The following is an 18,069-nucleotide window of genomic DNA, read 5'->3' on the forward strand; positions in this document are numbered from 1 at the left end:
ATGAGTAGGTTGCAAAAATCTTCTCCCATTCTGTAGGTTGCCTGTTCACTCTGATGATAGTTTCTTTTGCTGTGCAGAAGCTCTTTAGTTTAATGAGATCCCATTTGTCGATTTTGGCTTTTGTTGCCATTGCTTTTGGTGTTTTAGACATGAAGTCCTTGCCCACGCCTATGTCCTGAATGGTATTGCCTAGGTTTTCTTGTAGGATTTTAATGGTTTTAGGTCTAACATATAAGTCTTTAATCCATCTTGAATTAATTTTTGCATAAGGTGTAAGGAAGGGATCCAGTTGCAGCTTTCTACATATGGCTAGCCAGTTTTCCCAGCACCATTTATTAAATAGGGAATCCTTTCCCCATTTCTTGTTTTTGTCAGGTTTGTCAAAGATCAGATAGTTGTAGCTATGCGGCATCACTTCTGAGGGCTCTGTTCTGTTCCATTGATCTATGTCTCTGTTGTGGTACCAGTACCATGCTGTTTTGGTTACTGTAGCCTTGTAGTAGAGTTTAAAGTCAGGTAGCGTGATGCCTCCAGCTTTGTTCTTTTGGCTTTGGATTGACTTGGCGATGCGGGCTCTTTTTTGGTTCCATATGAACTTTAAAGTAGTTTTTTCCAATTCTGTGAAGAAAGTCATGGGTAGCTTGATGGGGATGGCATTGAATCTATAAATTACCTTGGGCAGTATGGCCATTTTCACGATATTGATTCTTCCAACCCATGAGCATGGAATGTTCTTCCATTTGTTTGTATCCTCTTTTATTTCATTGAGCAGTGGTTTGTAGTTCTCCTTGAAGAGGTCTTTCACATCCCTTGTAAGTTGGATTCCTAGCTATTTTATTCTCTTTGAAGCAATTGTGAATGGGAGTTCACTCATGATTTGGCTCTCTGTTTGTCTGTTATTGGTGTACAAGAATACTTGTGATTTTTGTACATTAATTTTGTATCCTGAGACTTTGCTGAAGTTGCTAATCAGCTTAAGGAGATTTTGGGCTGAGACAATGGGGTTTTCTAGATATACAATCATGTCATCTGCAAACAGGGACAATTTGACTTCCTCTTTTCCTAATTGAATACCCTTTATTTCCTTCTCCTGCCTGATTGCGCTGGCCAGAACTTCCAGCACTATGTTGAATAGGAGCGGTGAGAGAGGGCATCCCTGTCTTGTGCCAGTTTTCAGAGGGAATGCTTCCAGTTTTTGCCCATTCAGTATGATATTGGCTGTGGGTTTGTCATAGATAGCTGTTATTATTTTGAGATACATCCCATCAATACCTAATTTATTGAGAGTTTTTAGCATGAAGGGTTGTTGAATTTTGTCAAAGGCCTTTTCTGCATCTATTGAGATAATCATGTGGTTTTTGTCTTTGGTTCTGTTTATATGCTGGATTACATTTATTGATTTGCGTATGTTGAACCAGCCTTGCATCCCAGGGATGAAGCCCACTTGATCATGGTGTATAAGCTTTTTGATGTGCTGCTGGATTCGGTTTGCCAGTATTTTATTGAGGATTTTTGCATCAATGTTCATCAAGGATATTGGTCTGAAATTCTCTTTTTTGGTTAAGTCTCTGCCAGGTTTTGGTATCAGGACGATGCTGGCTTCGTAAAATGTGTTAGGGAGGATTCCCTCTTTTTCTATCGATTGGAATAGTTTCAGAAGGAATGGTACCAGTTCCTCCTTGTACCTCTGGTAGAATTCAGCTGTGAATCCATCAGGTCCTGGACTCTTTTTGGTTGGTAAGCTATTGATTATTGCCACAATTTCAGAACCTGTTATTGGTCTATTCAGAGATTCAACTTCTTCCTGGTTTAGTCTTGGGAGGGTGTATTTGTCGAGGAATTTATCCATTTCTTCTAGATTTTCTAGTTTATTTGCATAGAGGTGTTTGTAGTATTCTCTGATGGTAGATTGTATTTCTGTGGGATCGGTCGTGATATCCCCTTTTTCGTTTTTTATTGCATCTATTTGATTCTTCTCTCTTTTCTTCTTTATTAGTCTTGCTAGCGGTCCTTCAATTTTGTTGATCTTTTCAAAAAACCAGCTCCTGGATTAATTTTTTGAAGGGTTTTTTGTGTCTCTATTTCCTTCAGTTCTGCTCTGATTTTAGTTATTTCTAGCCTTCTGCTAGCTTTTGAATGTGTTTGCTCTTGCTTTTCTAGTTCTTTTAATTGTGATGTTAGGGTGTCAATTTTGGATCTTTCCTGCTTTCTCTGGTGGGCATTTAGTGCTATAAATTTCCCTCTACACACTGCTTTGAACATGTCCCAGAGATTCTGGTATGTTGTGTCTTTGTTCTCGTTGGTTTCAAAGAACATCTTTATTTCTGCCTTCATTTCATTATGTACCCAATAGTCATTCAGGAGCAGGTTGTTCAGTTTCCATGTAGATGAGCGGTTTTGAGTGAGTTTCTTAATCCTGAGTTCTAGTTTGATTGCACTGTGGTCTGAGAGACAGTTTGTTATAATTTCTGTTCTTTTACATTTGCTGAGGAGAGCTTTACTTCCAACTATGTGGTCAATTTTGGAATAGGTGTGGTGTGGTGCTGAAAAAAATGTATATTCTGTTGACTTGGGGTGGAGAGTTCTGTAGATGTCTATTAGGTCCACTTTATGTAGAGCTGAGTTCAATTCCTGGATATCCTTGTTAACTTTCTGTCTCGTTGATCTGTCTAATGCTGACAGTGGGGTGTTAAAATCTCCCATTATTATTGTGTGGGAGTTTAAGTCCCTTTGTAGGTCACTGAGGACTTGCTTTATGAATCTGGGTGTTCCTGTGTTGGGTGCATATATATTTAGGATAGTTAGCTCTTCTTGTTGAATTGATCCCTTTACCATTATGTAATGGCCTTCTTTGTCTCTTTTGATCTTTGTTGGTTTAAAGTCTATTTTATCAGAGACTAGGATTGCAACCCCTGCCGTTTTTTGATTTCCAGTTGCTTGATAGATCTTCCTCCATCCCTTTATTTTGAGTCTATGTGTGTCTCTGCACGTGAGATGGGTTTCCTGAATACAGCACACTGATGGGTCCTGACTCCTTATCCAGTTTGCCAGTCTGTGTCTTTTGATTGGAGCATTTAGCCCATTTACATTTAACATGAATATTGTTATGTGTGAATCTGATCCTGTCATTATGATATAGTTGGTTATTTTGCTCGTTAGTTGCTATAGTTTCTTCCTAGCCTCGATGGTCTTTACAATTTGGCATGTTTTTGCAGTGGCTGGTACCGGTTGTTCCTTTCCATGTTTAGTGCTTCCTTCAGGAGCTCTTTTAGGGCAGGCCTGGTGGTAACAAAATCACTCAGCGTTTGCTTGTCTGTAAAGTATTTTATTTCTCCTTCACTTATGAAGCTTAGTTTGGCGGGATAGGAGATTCTGGGTTGAAAATTCTTTTCTTTAAGAATGGTGAATATCGGCCCCCACTCTCTTCTGGCTTGTAGAGTTTCTGCTGAGAGATCAGCTGTTAGTCTGATGGGCTTTCCTTTGTGGGTAACCCGACCTTTCTCTCTGGCTGCCCTTAACATTTTTTCCTTCATTTCAACTTTGGTGAATCTGACAATTATGTGTCTTGGAGTTGCCCTTCTCGAGGAGTATCTTTGTAGCGTTCTCTGTATTTCCTGAATCTGAATGCTGGCCTGCCTTGCTAGATTGGGGAAGTTCTCCTGGATAATATCTTGCAGAGTGTTTTCCAACTTGGTTCCATTCTCCCCATCATTTTCAGGTACACCAATCAAACATAGGTTTGGTCTTTTCACATAGTCCCAAATTTCTTGGAGGCTTTGTTCATTTCTTTTTATTCTTTTTTCTCTAAACTTCCCTTCTCTCTTCATTTCATTCATTTCATCTTCCATCAGCGATACCCTTTCTTCCAGTTGATCGCATCTGCTACTGAGGCTTCTGCAATCTTCGCGTAGTTCTCGAAACTTGGCTTTCAGCTCCATCAGCTCCTTGAAGCCCTTCTCTCCATTGGTTATTCTAGTTATCCATTCTTCTAATTTTTTTTCAAAGTTTTTAACTTCTTTGCTATTGTTTTGAATTTCCTCTCGTAGCTCAGAGTAGTTTGATCGTCTGAAGCCTTCTTCTCTCAACTCATCAAAGTCATCCTCCATCCAGCTTTGTTCCGTTGCTGGTGAGGAACTGCGTTCTTTTGGAGGACGAGAGGTGCACTGTTTTTTAGAGTTTCCAGTTTTTGTGCTCTGTTTTTTCCCCATCTTTGTAGTTTTATCTACTTTTTGTCTTTGATGATGGTGATGTACAGATGGGTTTTTGGTGTGGATGTCCTTTCTGTTTGTTAGTTTTCCTTCTACCAGACAGGACCCTCAGCTGCAGGTCTGTTGGAGTTTACTAGAGGTCCACTCCAGACCCTGTTTGGCTGGGTGTCAGCAGCGGTGGCTGCAGAGCAGCGGATTTTCGTGAGACCACAAATTCAGCTGTCTGATAGTTCCTCTGAAAGTTTTGTCTCAGAGGAGTACCCGGTTGAATGAGGTGTCAGTCTGTCCCTACTGGGGGGGTGCCTCCCAGTTAGGCTGCTCAGGGGTGAGGGACCCACTTTAGGAGGCAGTCTGTCCGTTCTCAGATCTCCAGCTGCATGCTGGGGGAACCACTACTCTCTTCAAAGCTGTCAGTCAGACAGGGACATTTAAGTCTGTGGAGGTTCTTGCTGAGTTTTTGTTTGTCTGTGCCCTGCCCCCAGAGGTGGAGCCTAGAGGCAGGCAGGCCTCCTTGAGCTGTGGTGGGCTCCACCCAGTTCGAGCTTCCTGGCTGCTTTGTTTACCTAAGCAAGCCTGGGCAATGGCGGGCGCCCCTCCCCCAGCCTCGCTGCCGCCTTGCAGCTTGATCTCAGACTGCTGTGCTAGCAATCAGCCAGACTCCGTGGGCATAGAACCCTCCGAGCCAGGTGCGGGACACAATCTCCTAGTGTGCCGTTTTCCAGGCCCGTTGGAAAAGCGCAGTATTAGGATGGGACTGACCCGATATTCCAGGTGCCGTCTGTTTCCCCTTTCTTTGACTAGGAAAGGGAACTCCCTGACCCCTTGCGCTTCCCGAGTGAGGCAATGCCTCGCCCTGCTTCGGCTCGCCCACAGTGCGCTTCACCGACTGTCCTGCACCCACTGTTAGGCACTCCCTAGTGAGATGAAACCGGTACCTCAAGCAGAATTGCAGAAATCACCCGTCTTCTGTGTCGCTGGGGCTGGGAGCTGGAGACGGGAGCTGTTCCTATTCGGCCATCTTGGCTCCCGACAATAGTAAATTTATCAGGGGTATTTGAAGAACTTTTATTAATGTTGGAGCAGGCAGCTTTATAATATAATGTTGAAAGTATATTTATTTACTTATTATTATTAGTGTATTACTATTATTTACTTTATTATTATATCTGCCTATTTAAAATAAAATAATTTGATTTACATACTTTTTTCTAGAGTACTTTCATTCATTCATTTTCTTCAATGACCAGTTATCAAATATTTGCCATGTTCCAGAAGGATATTCCCTTTCACCATGAAATGCATAATTTAATAAGGGGGCAGTGATCCACCTACTACCAGTGTTGTGAGTGCTTTCACAAAGTGTCTCAGAAGCTTGGATGGTGGGATAGTTGTCAGACTAATCTGGTAGCCAGGCCTTTTTTTTTTTTCAACTAAAAAAGGGTACAAGCTTTATAATAAATTTCTTTCCCTAAACTCCAAACCCCATTTCTCTGTTCGCCCAGAAACTGGAAGGTGGGCAGGTGGAATTTGGAGCAGAGAGTGGAATGGAGGAAAGATAAACCATACCTCTATCTTCCTAGATTCCCAGCTGCCTTAAAAACAAAAACAAAAACAAAAAAACAAACAACCCTGCCCCCCACAACAAAACCAAAAAGCCAAAACCTGCCTCAGTGATCACATTCAGTTATTCAGGAAACATCGCTGATGCATTACGAGCTGAGAAGGGTCTCCAAAGAATCATGTACTTTTAAATGTGTTCAGACAGTCCTTAACGGCTTAAATATAATATCTCTCTTACACTTTTGCTCTTGGTTTTATTTTCTCAAGTCTCAGAAAAATGCTTGTGCAACTGCCCGCTCTGGGCACAAATCATCACTGTGCTGAATCTTCTGGGCATGATTTCCAGGCATGTAACAAGAGGGCAGACTGTAAATTGACTGTCTATTAATACAACTTCACAGACAAGAGAAGAAAACAGCAATTCTTCTCATAATCTCAGTTTTAAGGGGATAGAATTGCATTCTGCCTATATGAAACCTTTGGCAAATTTGAGATAAATTTGCCCCCGAGCCGTTGTTGACAAAACCATAGGTTGGTGAGAGATTACTGTTCTAACATAATAAAGCACTATGGGGGTTCCAGAAAGATGATTAATTGACCCCAAAATCATTCAAATTCTAAAGACCCACTTACTTCCCTTCCTTTTATCCACAGTGCTTTATGGATCTACTCATATAGCTGTATTTGTGTGTCCTTTAAAGTAAATGATCTTTCTTTATGAAGCAATTAACATAATAATGCTCTTAGCATTATATGAACTGCTGTTTTCCTAGATAACCAATTCCTAAAGACCTACCAGCCAATTCCAATATAACATAAAAGATTTCACCAACTAGGGATGAAATGTAGAAAATAAAGGTAACTTTTCACAAAGCTACTTTTACTTCTTTTAAGTGTTAATATTGTATCTTTCCTACTGTTTTATATTACTATAGCCTTTCTTTTCATAAAACAACGGTAGTAGAGTTTCCCATCTCCTTCTCCCTCATGTCTTCACTTGGTAAAATTGAATGTTAATAACTCTAGGTCAATCTTCAAAAGGTGTCTTGTAAATTCTGCTGCTCTATGAATTCAGAAAGTCTGAGAGTCACTGTCATAGGAGGTTCCATTGAAACCGGTTAAGCCTATTAAAAACCACTGTCGGGCTGGGTGTAGTGGCTCATGCCTGTGATCTCAGCACTTTGGGAGGCCAAGGCAGGAGGATAGCTTGAGGCTAGGAGTTTGAGACCAGCCTGGGCAACATAGTGAGACGTCATCTCTACCAAAAAATATAAAAATTAGCCAGGCATGGTGTCACACACCTGTAGTCTCGGCTACTTGGGGAGCTGAGGTGGGAGGATTGCTTGATCCTGGGAAGTCAAGGCTGCAGTGAGCCATGATTGCACCATTGCACTCCAGCCTGGGCGACAGAGCAAGACTCTGTCTCAAAAAGACACACACACACAAAACAAACCACTGTCAATAACTCATATCACCAGGTGGGCACATAAATCTAACTAAGCTATTACTTAGTGTCAATATCTGGTCACTCTGGAGATACTGCTGAGATTCATTCCTTCTATCCCTCAATGGCACGAACTCTAAACAAAGAATCCACCAGTACATAGGAGTACTATTGGCCCATACTTTTAAATTAACATGGATATGAAGTAACAGAGGCCTTAGGGCAACACCTAAAATCAAAGCTTTAAAAAATGGAAGGACTTTTATCCATCAACTAGCTAAAGTCCTCATTTTGAAAATAAGAAAAATAGGGCCAAAGAAGGTATGTACCTTGCCCGAGGTCCCACAAGAACTAAGACTAGAAACTGGCTGTCTTCACTCCTAGACCAATATTCTCCCCACTTTTCCATAGCTGCTTTTCAACATAGAAAGAGTCCTGTTCTGCAAGCAAAATAATTGACCTTAAAATTTTGACTTTTATTCCCATATAACAATTCAAGAATTAAAAATTAATGGCCTCTCATCAATAATAACCAGTTAGAAAATATAAACATGGCCCAGCACGGTGGCTCACGCCTGTTATCTCAGCAGTTTGGAAGGCCAAGGCAGGCAGATTGCTTGAGGCCAGGAGTTCAAGACCATTCTGGCCAATATGGCAAAACTGCATCTCTACAAAAAATACAAAAATTAGCCGGGTGTAGTGGTGTGTGCCTGTAGTCCAACCTACTTGGGAGACTGAGGTGGGAGGATCTCCTGAGCCTGGGAGACAGAGATTGCAGTGAGCCAAAATAGCACCACTACACTCCAGACTGGGCGACAGAGCAAGGCACTGTCACACACACTCACGAAAGAAAACATTAAGATAGTACAGGTGGAATAAATGATCACATCACAATAGCAAACAAAAATATAAGGTACCTAAAATAAACATAGCAAGAACCATGCAAAAGTTGTGTGGAAATAAATCTTAAAGGATGTGAAAAGAATCTGAATAAATGGAGAGATATACCACATCCACAGATGGGATATGGCAAAGGTATCATTATTACATTCAAATTAAAAATAAAAGCTTGTCTAAAAAAACAAAGTGAAAAGACAAGTCACAGACTGTGAAAAGACCACTGCACCCCAGCTAACTGAAGAAGGGTTAGGAACCAGGATATATAAAGAACCTCCCAAAATGCAGAAAAAAACCCCACAAATTAGAAAAATGAACAAAGGACAGGTAAGGAAATCCAGATGACTTGCAGACACATGAAAAAATGTTCAACTCACAACAATCAGGGAAATATGATTAATGTAACTAAAATGTTTAAAAATTAGTTTTATTGTTTTAAAAAAATTTTTAATAGTGGTAAATAGTTTTCATTTTTAGTATCTTTTTTATATACTTTAAGGTCTGGGATACATGTGCAGAATGTGCAGGGTTTTTTTTCCTTTTTTTCTTTTTTTTTTTTTGAGATGGAGTCTCGCTCTGTCGCCAGGCTGGAGTGCAGTGGCATGATCACGACTCATTGCAACCTCTGCCTCCTGGGTTCAAGCGATTCTCCTGCCTCAGCCTCCCGAGTAACTGGGACTATAGGCACATGCTACCACGCCCAGCTAATTTTCGTATTTTTAGTAGAGACGGGGTTTCACCATGTTGGCCAGGATAGTCTTGATCTCTTGACCTCATGATCCGCTGGCCTCGGCCTCCCAAAGTGCTGGAATTACAGGCGTGAGCCACCGCGCCTAGCCCGTGCAGGTTTGTTACATAGGTACACACGTGCCATGGTGGTTTGCTGCACCCATCAACCCGTCATCTACATTAGGTATTTCTCCTAATGCCATCCCTCCCATAGTCCCCCATCCCCTGACAGGCCCCAGTGTGTGATGTTCCCCTCCCTGTGTCCCAGTGTTCTCATTGTTCAACTCCCACTTATGAGTGGGAACATGCAGTGTTTGGTTTTCTGTTCCTGTGTTGTTTGCCGAGAATAATGGTCTCCAGCTTCATCCATATCCCTGCAAAGAACATGAACTCATCCTTTTTTATGGCTGCATAGTATTCCATGTTGTATATGTGCCACAGTTTCTTTATCCAGTCTATCATTGATGGGCATTTGGGTTGGTTCCAAGTCTTTGCTATTGTGAATAGTGCTGCAATAAACATATGTGTGCATGTGTCTTTATGGTAGAATGATTTATAATCCTTTGGGTATATACCCAGTAATAGGATTGCTGGGTCAAATGGTATTTCTGATTCTAGATCCTTGAGGAATTGCCACAATGTCTTCCACAATGGTTGAACTAGTTTAAAGTCCCACCAACAGTGTAAAAGCTTTCCTATTTCTCCTTATCCTCTCCAGCATCTGTTGTTTCCTGACTTTTTAATTATTGCCATCTAACTGGCATGAGATGGTGACTCGTCGTGGTTTCGATGTGCATTTCTCTAATGACCAGTGATGATGAGCTTTTTTTCATATGTTTGTTGGCCACATAAATGTCTTCTTTTGAGAAGTGTCTGTTCATATCCTTCACCCACTTTTTAATGGGGTTGTTTGTTTTTTTCTTGTAAATTTGTTTAAGTTCCTTGTAGATTCTGCATATTACCCCTTTGTCAGATAGAGAGATTGCAAAAATTTTCTCCCATTCTGTAGGTTGCCTGTTCACTCTGATGATAGTTTCTTTTGCTGTGCAGAAGCTCTTTAATTAGATCTAATTTGTCAATTTTGGCTTTTGTTGCCATTGCTTTTGGTGCTTTGGTCATGAAGTCTTTGCCCATGCCTATGCCCTGAATGGTATTGCCTAGGTTTTCTTCTAGGGTTTTTATGGTTTTAGGTCTTACATTTAAGTCTTTAATCCATCTTGAATTAATTTTTGTATAAGGTGTAAGGAAGGGGTCCAGTTTCAGTTTTCTGCATATATGGCTAGCCAGTTTTCCCAACACCATTTATTAAATAGGGAATCCTTTCCCCATTGCTTGTTTTTGTCAGGTTTGTCAAAGATCAGATGGTTGTAGATGTGTGGCATTATTTCTGAGGCCTCTGTTCTGATCCATTGGTCTATATGTCTGTTTTGGTACCAGTACCATGCTGTTTTAGTTACTGTAGCCTTGTAGCATAGTTCAAAGTCAGGGAGTGTGATGCCTCCAGCTTTGTTCTTTTTGCTTAGGATTTTCATGGCTATACAGGCTCTTTTTTGGTTCCATATGAAATTTAAAGTAGTTGTTTCTAATTCTGTTAAGAAAGTCAATGGCAGTTTGATGGAGATCGCATTGAATCTATAAATTACTTTGGGTAGTATGGCCATCTTCACGATATTGATCTTCCTATCCATGAGCATGGGATGTTTTTCCATTTGTTTGTGTCCTCTCTTATTTCCTTGAGCAGTGGTTTATAGTTCTCCTTGAAGAGGTCCTTCACATCCCTTGTAAGTTGTATTCCTATGTATTTTATTCTCTTTGTAGTAATTGTGAAGGGGACTTCACTCATGATTTGGTTCTCTGTTTGTCTATTGTTGGTGTATAGGAATGCTTGTGATTTTTGCACATTTATTTTGTATCCTGAGACTTTGCTGAAGTTGCTTAAGGAGATTTTGGGCTGAAATGATGGGGTTTTCTAAATATACAATCATGTCATCTGTAAACAGAGACAATTTGACTTCCTGTCTTCCTATTTGATAGGGTATTAAAAATTAGTTTTAAAGTGTCCCATTACATATTCATCAGGCAAAACAACTAAGAAAATCAAATAATACCAATTGTTAGCAAGAATATGAAGAAAGGGGAACTCTCATCTACTCCTGGTGAGAGTGAACATAGCTAAACACTACCTAGAGAAGTGGTTCGGTGATAGCTAGTAAAGTTGAGGATGTGCATATCTTATAGTTAGGTCATTTTACCCCAGATATATGCTCTAGAAACTGTGCCACCTGTCTGTAAAGGAAAGCAGTACCAAATTGGCATCCTGAACATCCGTCAGTAGGGGAATTCATAAATAAATTGTAGTATGTTTATAATATATGATAAAGCAGTTAAAAATAAATGAACTGGAGTTCCATGAAATAACTTGTATAAATCTCAAAAACATCCTATTGAGTGAAATAAGAAAGTTGGACATACAGTTGGACAGCATTCATAAAATGGCTTAAAGTCTGAAAGCACTATCATATATATGTAGACCATATATGTATGTACATGTAGAAATATTAAAACTTTCATGACTAACATCGTATTCACATTACTGGTTACTCTAGGGAGGGAAGAAAGAGGAATTATATTAATAAGCAAGGAATAGATGGGGCTGAAGATTTGGTAAAGCTAGATGGTGGATACATCAATGTAGGTTCTATTTTCTCTATCTCTTTAAAACAGTTCAAAATAAAGTAATTAATTGAACTTTTCATGTACTCACTGGATTTCTATTAAAGGGTAAGGAAGATGATATTTACCTCACGGTGATCTGGGAGCTGCCTGATGTTGTGCCTTTCCTACAAGATGGGAAACATGCTGTGCATCTGAGAATGTCTACTAGAGATAGGAACATGGCTATTCCTTTCCCAGATGTCCAGTTAATAGTTGAGAGGAACTTTTCTCAACCTACTGATGTAAGTTTCCTCTCTTGGTTTCTTTTTAACTTTTGCTTTTTGTTATGGAAATTTACAAACATATATAAAGGTACAGAAAATAATACAAAGAGCTTCTATGTGTTATCACTCAGCTTCAAAAACTTTCTGTGTATGGCCAGACTTATTCTTTATTCCCACCTCTTCACCATGACGACCACCAATGCATTTTTTTTTTTTTGAGACAGGGTCCTGCTCTGTTGCCCATGCTAAAGTGCAGTGGTGTAATCACAGTTCACTGCAGACCCCAACACCTGGGCTCAAGTGACCCTCCTGCCTCAGCCCCCCAAAACGCTGGAATTACAGGCATAAGACACCGTGCCTGGCCCACCAATGGATTTTGAAGCAAATCTCAAACACTGTGTCATTTCATCCCTTTATATTTCAGTATGTATCTCTAAACAATAATGACTATTTCAAAAATAATGCCATTATTTTCTAAAATATATTAAAAATAATTTGTAAGTAGTTGTTAATCTCATCACATATTCATTCAGTGTTCAAATTTTCCAGATATCCTTATAATTTATTTCTTATAGTTGGTTTCAACAACCAAGATCCAAGCAAGGTTTATTTGTTGCATTTGGTTGGAATAATCTGTTAAATATCTTTTTTTTTCTCTCCTTGCAATTTATGTCCTGAAGAAACTGGACAGTTGACGCCATAGTTTTCCACTTTCTGGATTTTGCTGATTGCACCCTCGTGGTGTTATTTAAGAAGTTCTGCTGTGCTTCCTGCAATCTGGTAGTTAAATCTGGTGGCTTAATTGACTACAACATTGATTTTTTTTTTTTTTCTTTAGCAAGACTCCTTCATAGGTGCTGTCCTGTATTCCATCAAGATTCTCATAATGACTGGTTGTCTTTCTTTTTTGTATCTCAGCAGCCATTGATGATCACTACCTAGGTCTATTATTTTCATTTGAAGTTGCCATGCTGCCTTTCTGCTTCATTTATTACTGGAAAATGTTTAAAGAAAACCTCTCCTTTATCAAATATTTGGTTACACTGAGGTACAGTTTATATAGAAAAGCAAACTAATTGGTGATTTGCTCCTTATATTTATCAGTTTTAAAGTGAAGAACAGGTTTCCTAGCATCTTCCAAAGGTGGTCCGCGAATTTTGTTTATTTAATATCATTATTGACTCACAAATTTAAATGTTCTTGAAGTGTCTCACTCAATTTAACTTGTTATTATTATTATTGATGCCCAAACTGTCCCATCTGAAACTGGTTGGAGCCTCTTCAGGCTCCTGAGTTCCTCCGATGTGACCTCAGGAGTTCTGGATAGCTTCCAGGCATGACAAGATGATCCAGGCTCATCTTGTACATTTTTTTCCAGATCTAAAATCCGCTGTTTCTCCAATATATTCTACTTCTTTTTAGTGGGAAATAGTATTTTTAAAAACCACAACCTGGGTTCTAGAGATGCCCACTACCACTAGGTTGGTTCTTATTTTTAGACTTTTTCAATAGACAGCTAAGAAAAAACATTTAAGAGAAAATGCACTACTATTTTGCACTGATATTCCCAATTCAAATGTAAGGTTATATGGCTTTTACTAATTTTATTTTATATCTATCTCTCAGAAAATTTTGATTTCTAATGATACAAGCAACATTACTTATTTGCTTTATGCTATTATTTATATAATGTATTCTTCTACATAATATACAGCTTCTTTATGTCATTTTATATGCTATCATTGTACGTTACATTATATTCTAGTTTCAGAAAACAATAAAATTACTAGCAACATGATACCTGACACAGCTCAAAATCTTGCTTTTTCTGCAGTTCTTTTTGTCCTTAGGGTATATAGCAAGTGGAATGTACTGTCAAATTACCGTGCTTTAAAACTGCTTAAAATAATTCCTTGTACCACCAACTCTATACACAGTTTAAGTTTGCTTCATTTTTAAAATGTATTGGGTTTTTAAAATTCAGTTTTGTTTTATTGTTATGTAAAACATTTATATATTTCTAAGATCAAATTACAAAACAAGTTCTATTCTGAGCCACAAAACAAAGTCTATTGTATTCCTGTCCTTTCCACCTTGTTCTCTCCTTAACCTATAGTTAACTTTTTGTTTTTAGGTTTTTGGTTTATGTTTCCATGCTGTTTTTAAAAAAATAATCAAATACTTAGTTCCCTCTCCACCTTCTTAAGCAAATGATAGAATATTATTTACATCCTTGTATTCCTTGCTTTATTTAATAATCTATTCTGGAGACCATTATAAGCAGTATATACAGATCTTCATCTTTCTTTTTTTAAAATTGTGGTAAAATACACGTAAAGTAATATTTACCATTTAGACTATTTTTAGGTGTACAGTTAGCGACATTAAGTATATTCACATTGTTGTGCAACCTTCATCACCATCCATCTCCAGATGCTTTCATCTTGCAAAACTGAAACTGTATTTATTAAACAATAACTCCCTATTTCCCCTTCCCTCCAGCTCCTGACAACCAGCATTCTAATTTCCATCTCTATGAACTTACACTGAGGATCTCATATAAGCAGAAACATATGGTATTTCTCTTTTGTGACTGGTTTGTTTCAACTTAGCGTGATGTCCTGAAGGTTCGTCTATGTGTAGCGTATGTCACAGCGTCCTTCCTTTTAAAGGCTGAACATTATTCTGTTGTATGCATAGAACACATGTTGTTTACCCATTCATCCATCAGTGGATACTTGGATTGCTTTCATTTTTTTGCTATTAATAGAATGCTGCCATGAACATGGGTGTACATGTATTTCATTTTTCTTTTTGAAAATGCTGTAGTATTTCATGTGAATAGATGTGCCATTGTTTATTCAACTAGTCCCCTGTAGGTGGCCATTTGGGTTGCTTTTAATCTTTTCCAATTAAAAGTAGTGCTGCAACAAATAGCCATATATATATATTTATATTTATATGAAAAAGACTTATGATTATTTCCAAGAAGTAGTTCCTGATAACCAGAAGCCTCATCTACACCCAGCTTCCCAGAACTTAGCATTGCCATGGCAAAGAAGGCCATACACAAAATGAAAACACTAATAAGAAGCTGGAAAAAATATGTGGAACTTATATCACAAAAGGAGTGATATCCATAATATATCTTCCTAATATCTAATATACAACAAACTTTTAAAACATTAGAAGGAAAAGAACAACTTAGATAGAAAATTGACAAAAGATATGAAGAAATAGTCCAGGAGTGTATTAGCAAGATGCTCCACTCCCTCATTATAAGATAAATGCAAATTAAAGTATATACATATACTTTATGAAATATATATATATACTTTATGATATATATATATATACTTTATGATATATATATATATAGTTGGTTTCCATTTTTGACAGTGTGTCTTTGAGATAGATTCCAAGAAGAGGGATTGGTTGCTGGGTCAAAAAGTAAATGCTAATATAATCATCCTAGACATTACCAAACTCCCCTTCACAGAAGTTACACAGCTCTGCACTGCCACTAATATGTGAGACTGCCTATTTCCCCACAGCCTTGCCAACAGTGTATATTATAGTCAAACTTTTGAACTTTTTCAAATGTAGATGACAAATCAAAACAAGTGCCTTTATACCTGAACAAGTGAGAGCAAAATAAGAAGATTTTTAAAAAGATAAAAACCTATGAAAAGAGAAAGCTGGAATTTTATTAACTGACATTGAAAAATCTAGTTAAAATTACATGATGTAAAAATAGTGAAATAATAATTGGCCAGAAAAAAATGAACAACCATTCTATGACCTTTAATATAGCCCCAAACTTACGCTTTTTGTTAAAATATAATTTGGTATACTTTAATTTGCATTTATCTTATAATGAGTGAGTGGAGCATCTTTTTAATACACATATGGACTATTTGTTCATATCTTTTGTCAATTTTTCTATCTAGGTTGTTGTTCTTTTCCTTCTAATGTTTTAAAAGTTTGTTGTATATTAGATACATTAGAAATATATATATGTATATATAGATAATTAGGAAGATATATTATGGATATTGGTCCTTTTTGAAAAATTTCTTGGTAGCATGTGATGCTGTTTGATAGCATTTTACCCACAGTAAAATTTCTTTCAAAATTGGTGTTAATTCTCTTAAACCCTGCCTCTGCCCAGTCATCTAAGTTTAGGTAATATCCTAAGTCCTTTGTTGTCATTTCAGCAATGTTCACAGCAGATTCCATCTCAAGAAACAACTTTCTTTGCTCATCCATGAGAAGCAACTCCTCATCCATTCAAGTTTTATCGTGAGATTGCAGCAAGTTAGGCCTCGCTTCTAATTCTAGTTCTCTTGCTATTTCTACATCTTCAGTTACTTCCTCCACTGAAGTCTTGAACCCTTCCAAATATCTTTGAGGGTTAGAATCCTCTTCTTCCAAATTCCTGTTCATGTTGCTATTTTGACCTCCTCCCATGAATCACAAATGTCTTAATGGCATCTAGAATGGTGAATTCTTTCTGGAAAGTTTTCAATTTACTTTGAGCAACCAGATTCATCATAGGAATCACTATCTATGGCAGTTATAGCCTTACAAAATGTATTTCTTAAATAATAAGACTTGAAAGTCAAATTTCCCCTTGATCCATGGACTGCAGAAAGAACATTGTATTCACCGGCATGAAGACAACATTCACGTTGTACATCTCCATCAGAGCTCCTGGGTGCATTTTCAATGAGCAGTAATATTTTGAAAGGAATCTTTTTTTTTCTGAGTAAGGTAGCTGTATATGTTGAATTCAACAACTTAATTTAACATCTCTTCAGAAAGCTATTTTTGTAATATGCTTACACCTCCTCAACAAGGCAGGCGCATGTGTGCATGTCTGAGGGATGAAGTGTTTGGGGCATATGTTTGAGGCTGAAGAATAGAGAATAAGAAAACTGTACCTTTTTGTTCCTATAAAAATTTAAACCAATTGTTTTTTAATGAGGATCTTCATTAACTTATTGATTTACTCTAATCTTAGAGTACTTTAATCAAACCATTTGCACTTTTCAGTTTTTAGAGAGATAAGTGGTCAGACACTAAAGAATGGAAGAAAACTGCAAGTTACAGCAGGACCAATTGAGAAAAGTCTTCAGTTTTTTTCTCCCTGACATTAGCAAAACAACCATAATATATTTCCCTTTTTATTATTATTAACCATAAAGCTTCCTTGCAAAAAAAACAATATAGAAGAATAGTATAGCTGGTTTATGGAATTTGGAAACAATTATTTTATCATAGAATGGAGAGATACTGTATTAGTTTTCCTCATATTGAAACAAATGTCAGTTTGGAACTGCAATTTGAATGTCATTCATTGCTAGTTTAAATGATAAGTAGGTTTTATTCTTAGCTAAAAGCTCTTTGAAATCAATATACCCAGTGACTATGTCATAATAACGTTATCATGTAATGTGCACAAAAGACAGAACAAAATGCATGTCCTCATAGAGTAATTCTAGCCTATTTCCCTTTTCAACTCTACATATCATTGGAAACACTAGGTTCAATTATATGTATTTGATATATGAAATCTTATTTATAGCTAATAAAAACAGAAAGAATATGACTGCATAGTGAGTCAGAACCAGGCAGTTAGCAAATAATTGCATAGGTATCAAAAAATGATTGCTTAAAAAAAAAAAAAGAAAAACTATGGTGATAAATTATAAACTATTGAGGCACAATAAAGTGCCCTTTAGGCTTTTAATGTAAATGTAAATTATCTCCAATTCTGAATCTTTATTTTTTGTAGTTATCATAATTATCATTATAGCACTTCCTTTTTGCAACAGACTTTAAAATTACAGATTGAAAGTTTGCAAAAGTCGGCAAGGCACAGTGGCTCACACCTGTAATCCCGGCACTTTGGGAGGCCAAGGGGGGCAGATAACTTGAGGTCAGGAGTTCCAGACCAGCCTGGCCAGCATGGTGAAACCCCATCCCTAATAAAAATACAAAAGATAGCCAGGTATGGTGGCGTACACCTGTAATCCTAGCTACTGGGGAGGCTGAGGCATGAGAATCACTTGAACCTGGAAGGCGGAGGATGCAGTGAGCTAAGATCATGCCACTGCACTCCAGCCTGGGCAACAGACCGAGACTCAGTCTCAAAGAAAAGTTTGCAAAAGTCAATTAGGAAAAAAATTTGATTGTGCATGGAAATCCTCTCCCTAAAACTCTTTTATTTAGGAAGCACTTTTTATTGAATACCTGCCACGTATCATGCACTGTTCTTAGCACTGGGAAT

The 18,069-nt window shown here is 37.9% G+C and overlaps 2 protein-coding genes across 9 annotated transcripts in view; one reads left to right on the forward strand and one right to left on the reverse strand.

Moving 5' to 3' along the window:
* WDR64 (WD repeat domain 64) overlaps positions 1–18,069 on the forward strand; it is a 160,717-nt gene that overhangs the window by 98,849 nt on the left and 43,799 nt on the right. For all 8 annotated transcript variants that reach the window (XR_008649761.1, XM_063613472.1, XM_055235196.2 and 5 more), the window contains one exon: positions 11,619–11,795. Coding sequence is in view for 7 of the 8 variants with exons in the window: in XM_063613472.1 (XP_063469542.1) it covers positions 11,619–11,795 (177 nt within the window). In the remaining variant the exon portion in view is untranslated. The remainder of the gene's footprint in view (positions 1–11,618; positions 11,796–18,069) is intronic.
* LOC129458870 (uncharacterized) overlaps positions 1–18,069 on the reverse strand; it is a 184,557-nt gene that overhangs the window by 73,776 nt on the left and 92,712 nt on the right. The window lies entirely within an intron of this gene.

This window comes from Symphalangus syndactylus, chromosome 19 (genome assembly GCF_028878055.3).
Source record: "Symphalangus syndactylus isolate Jambi chromosome 19, NHGRI_mSymSyn1-v2.1_pri, whole genome shotgun sequence".
Lineage (NCBI taxonomy): Eukaryota > Metazoa > Chordata > Mammalia > Primates > Hylobatidae > Symphalangus > Symphalangus syndactylus.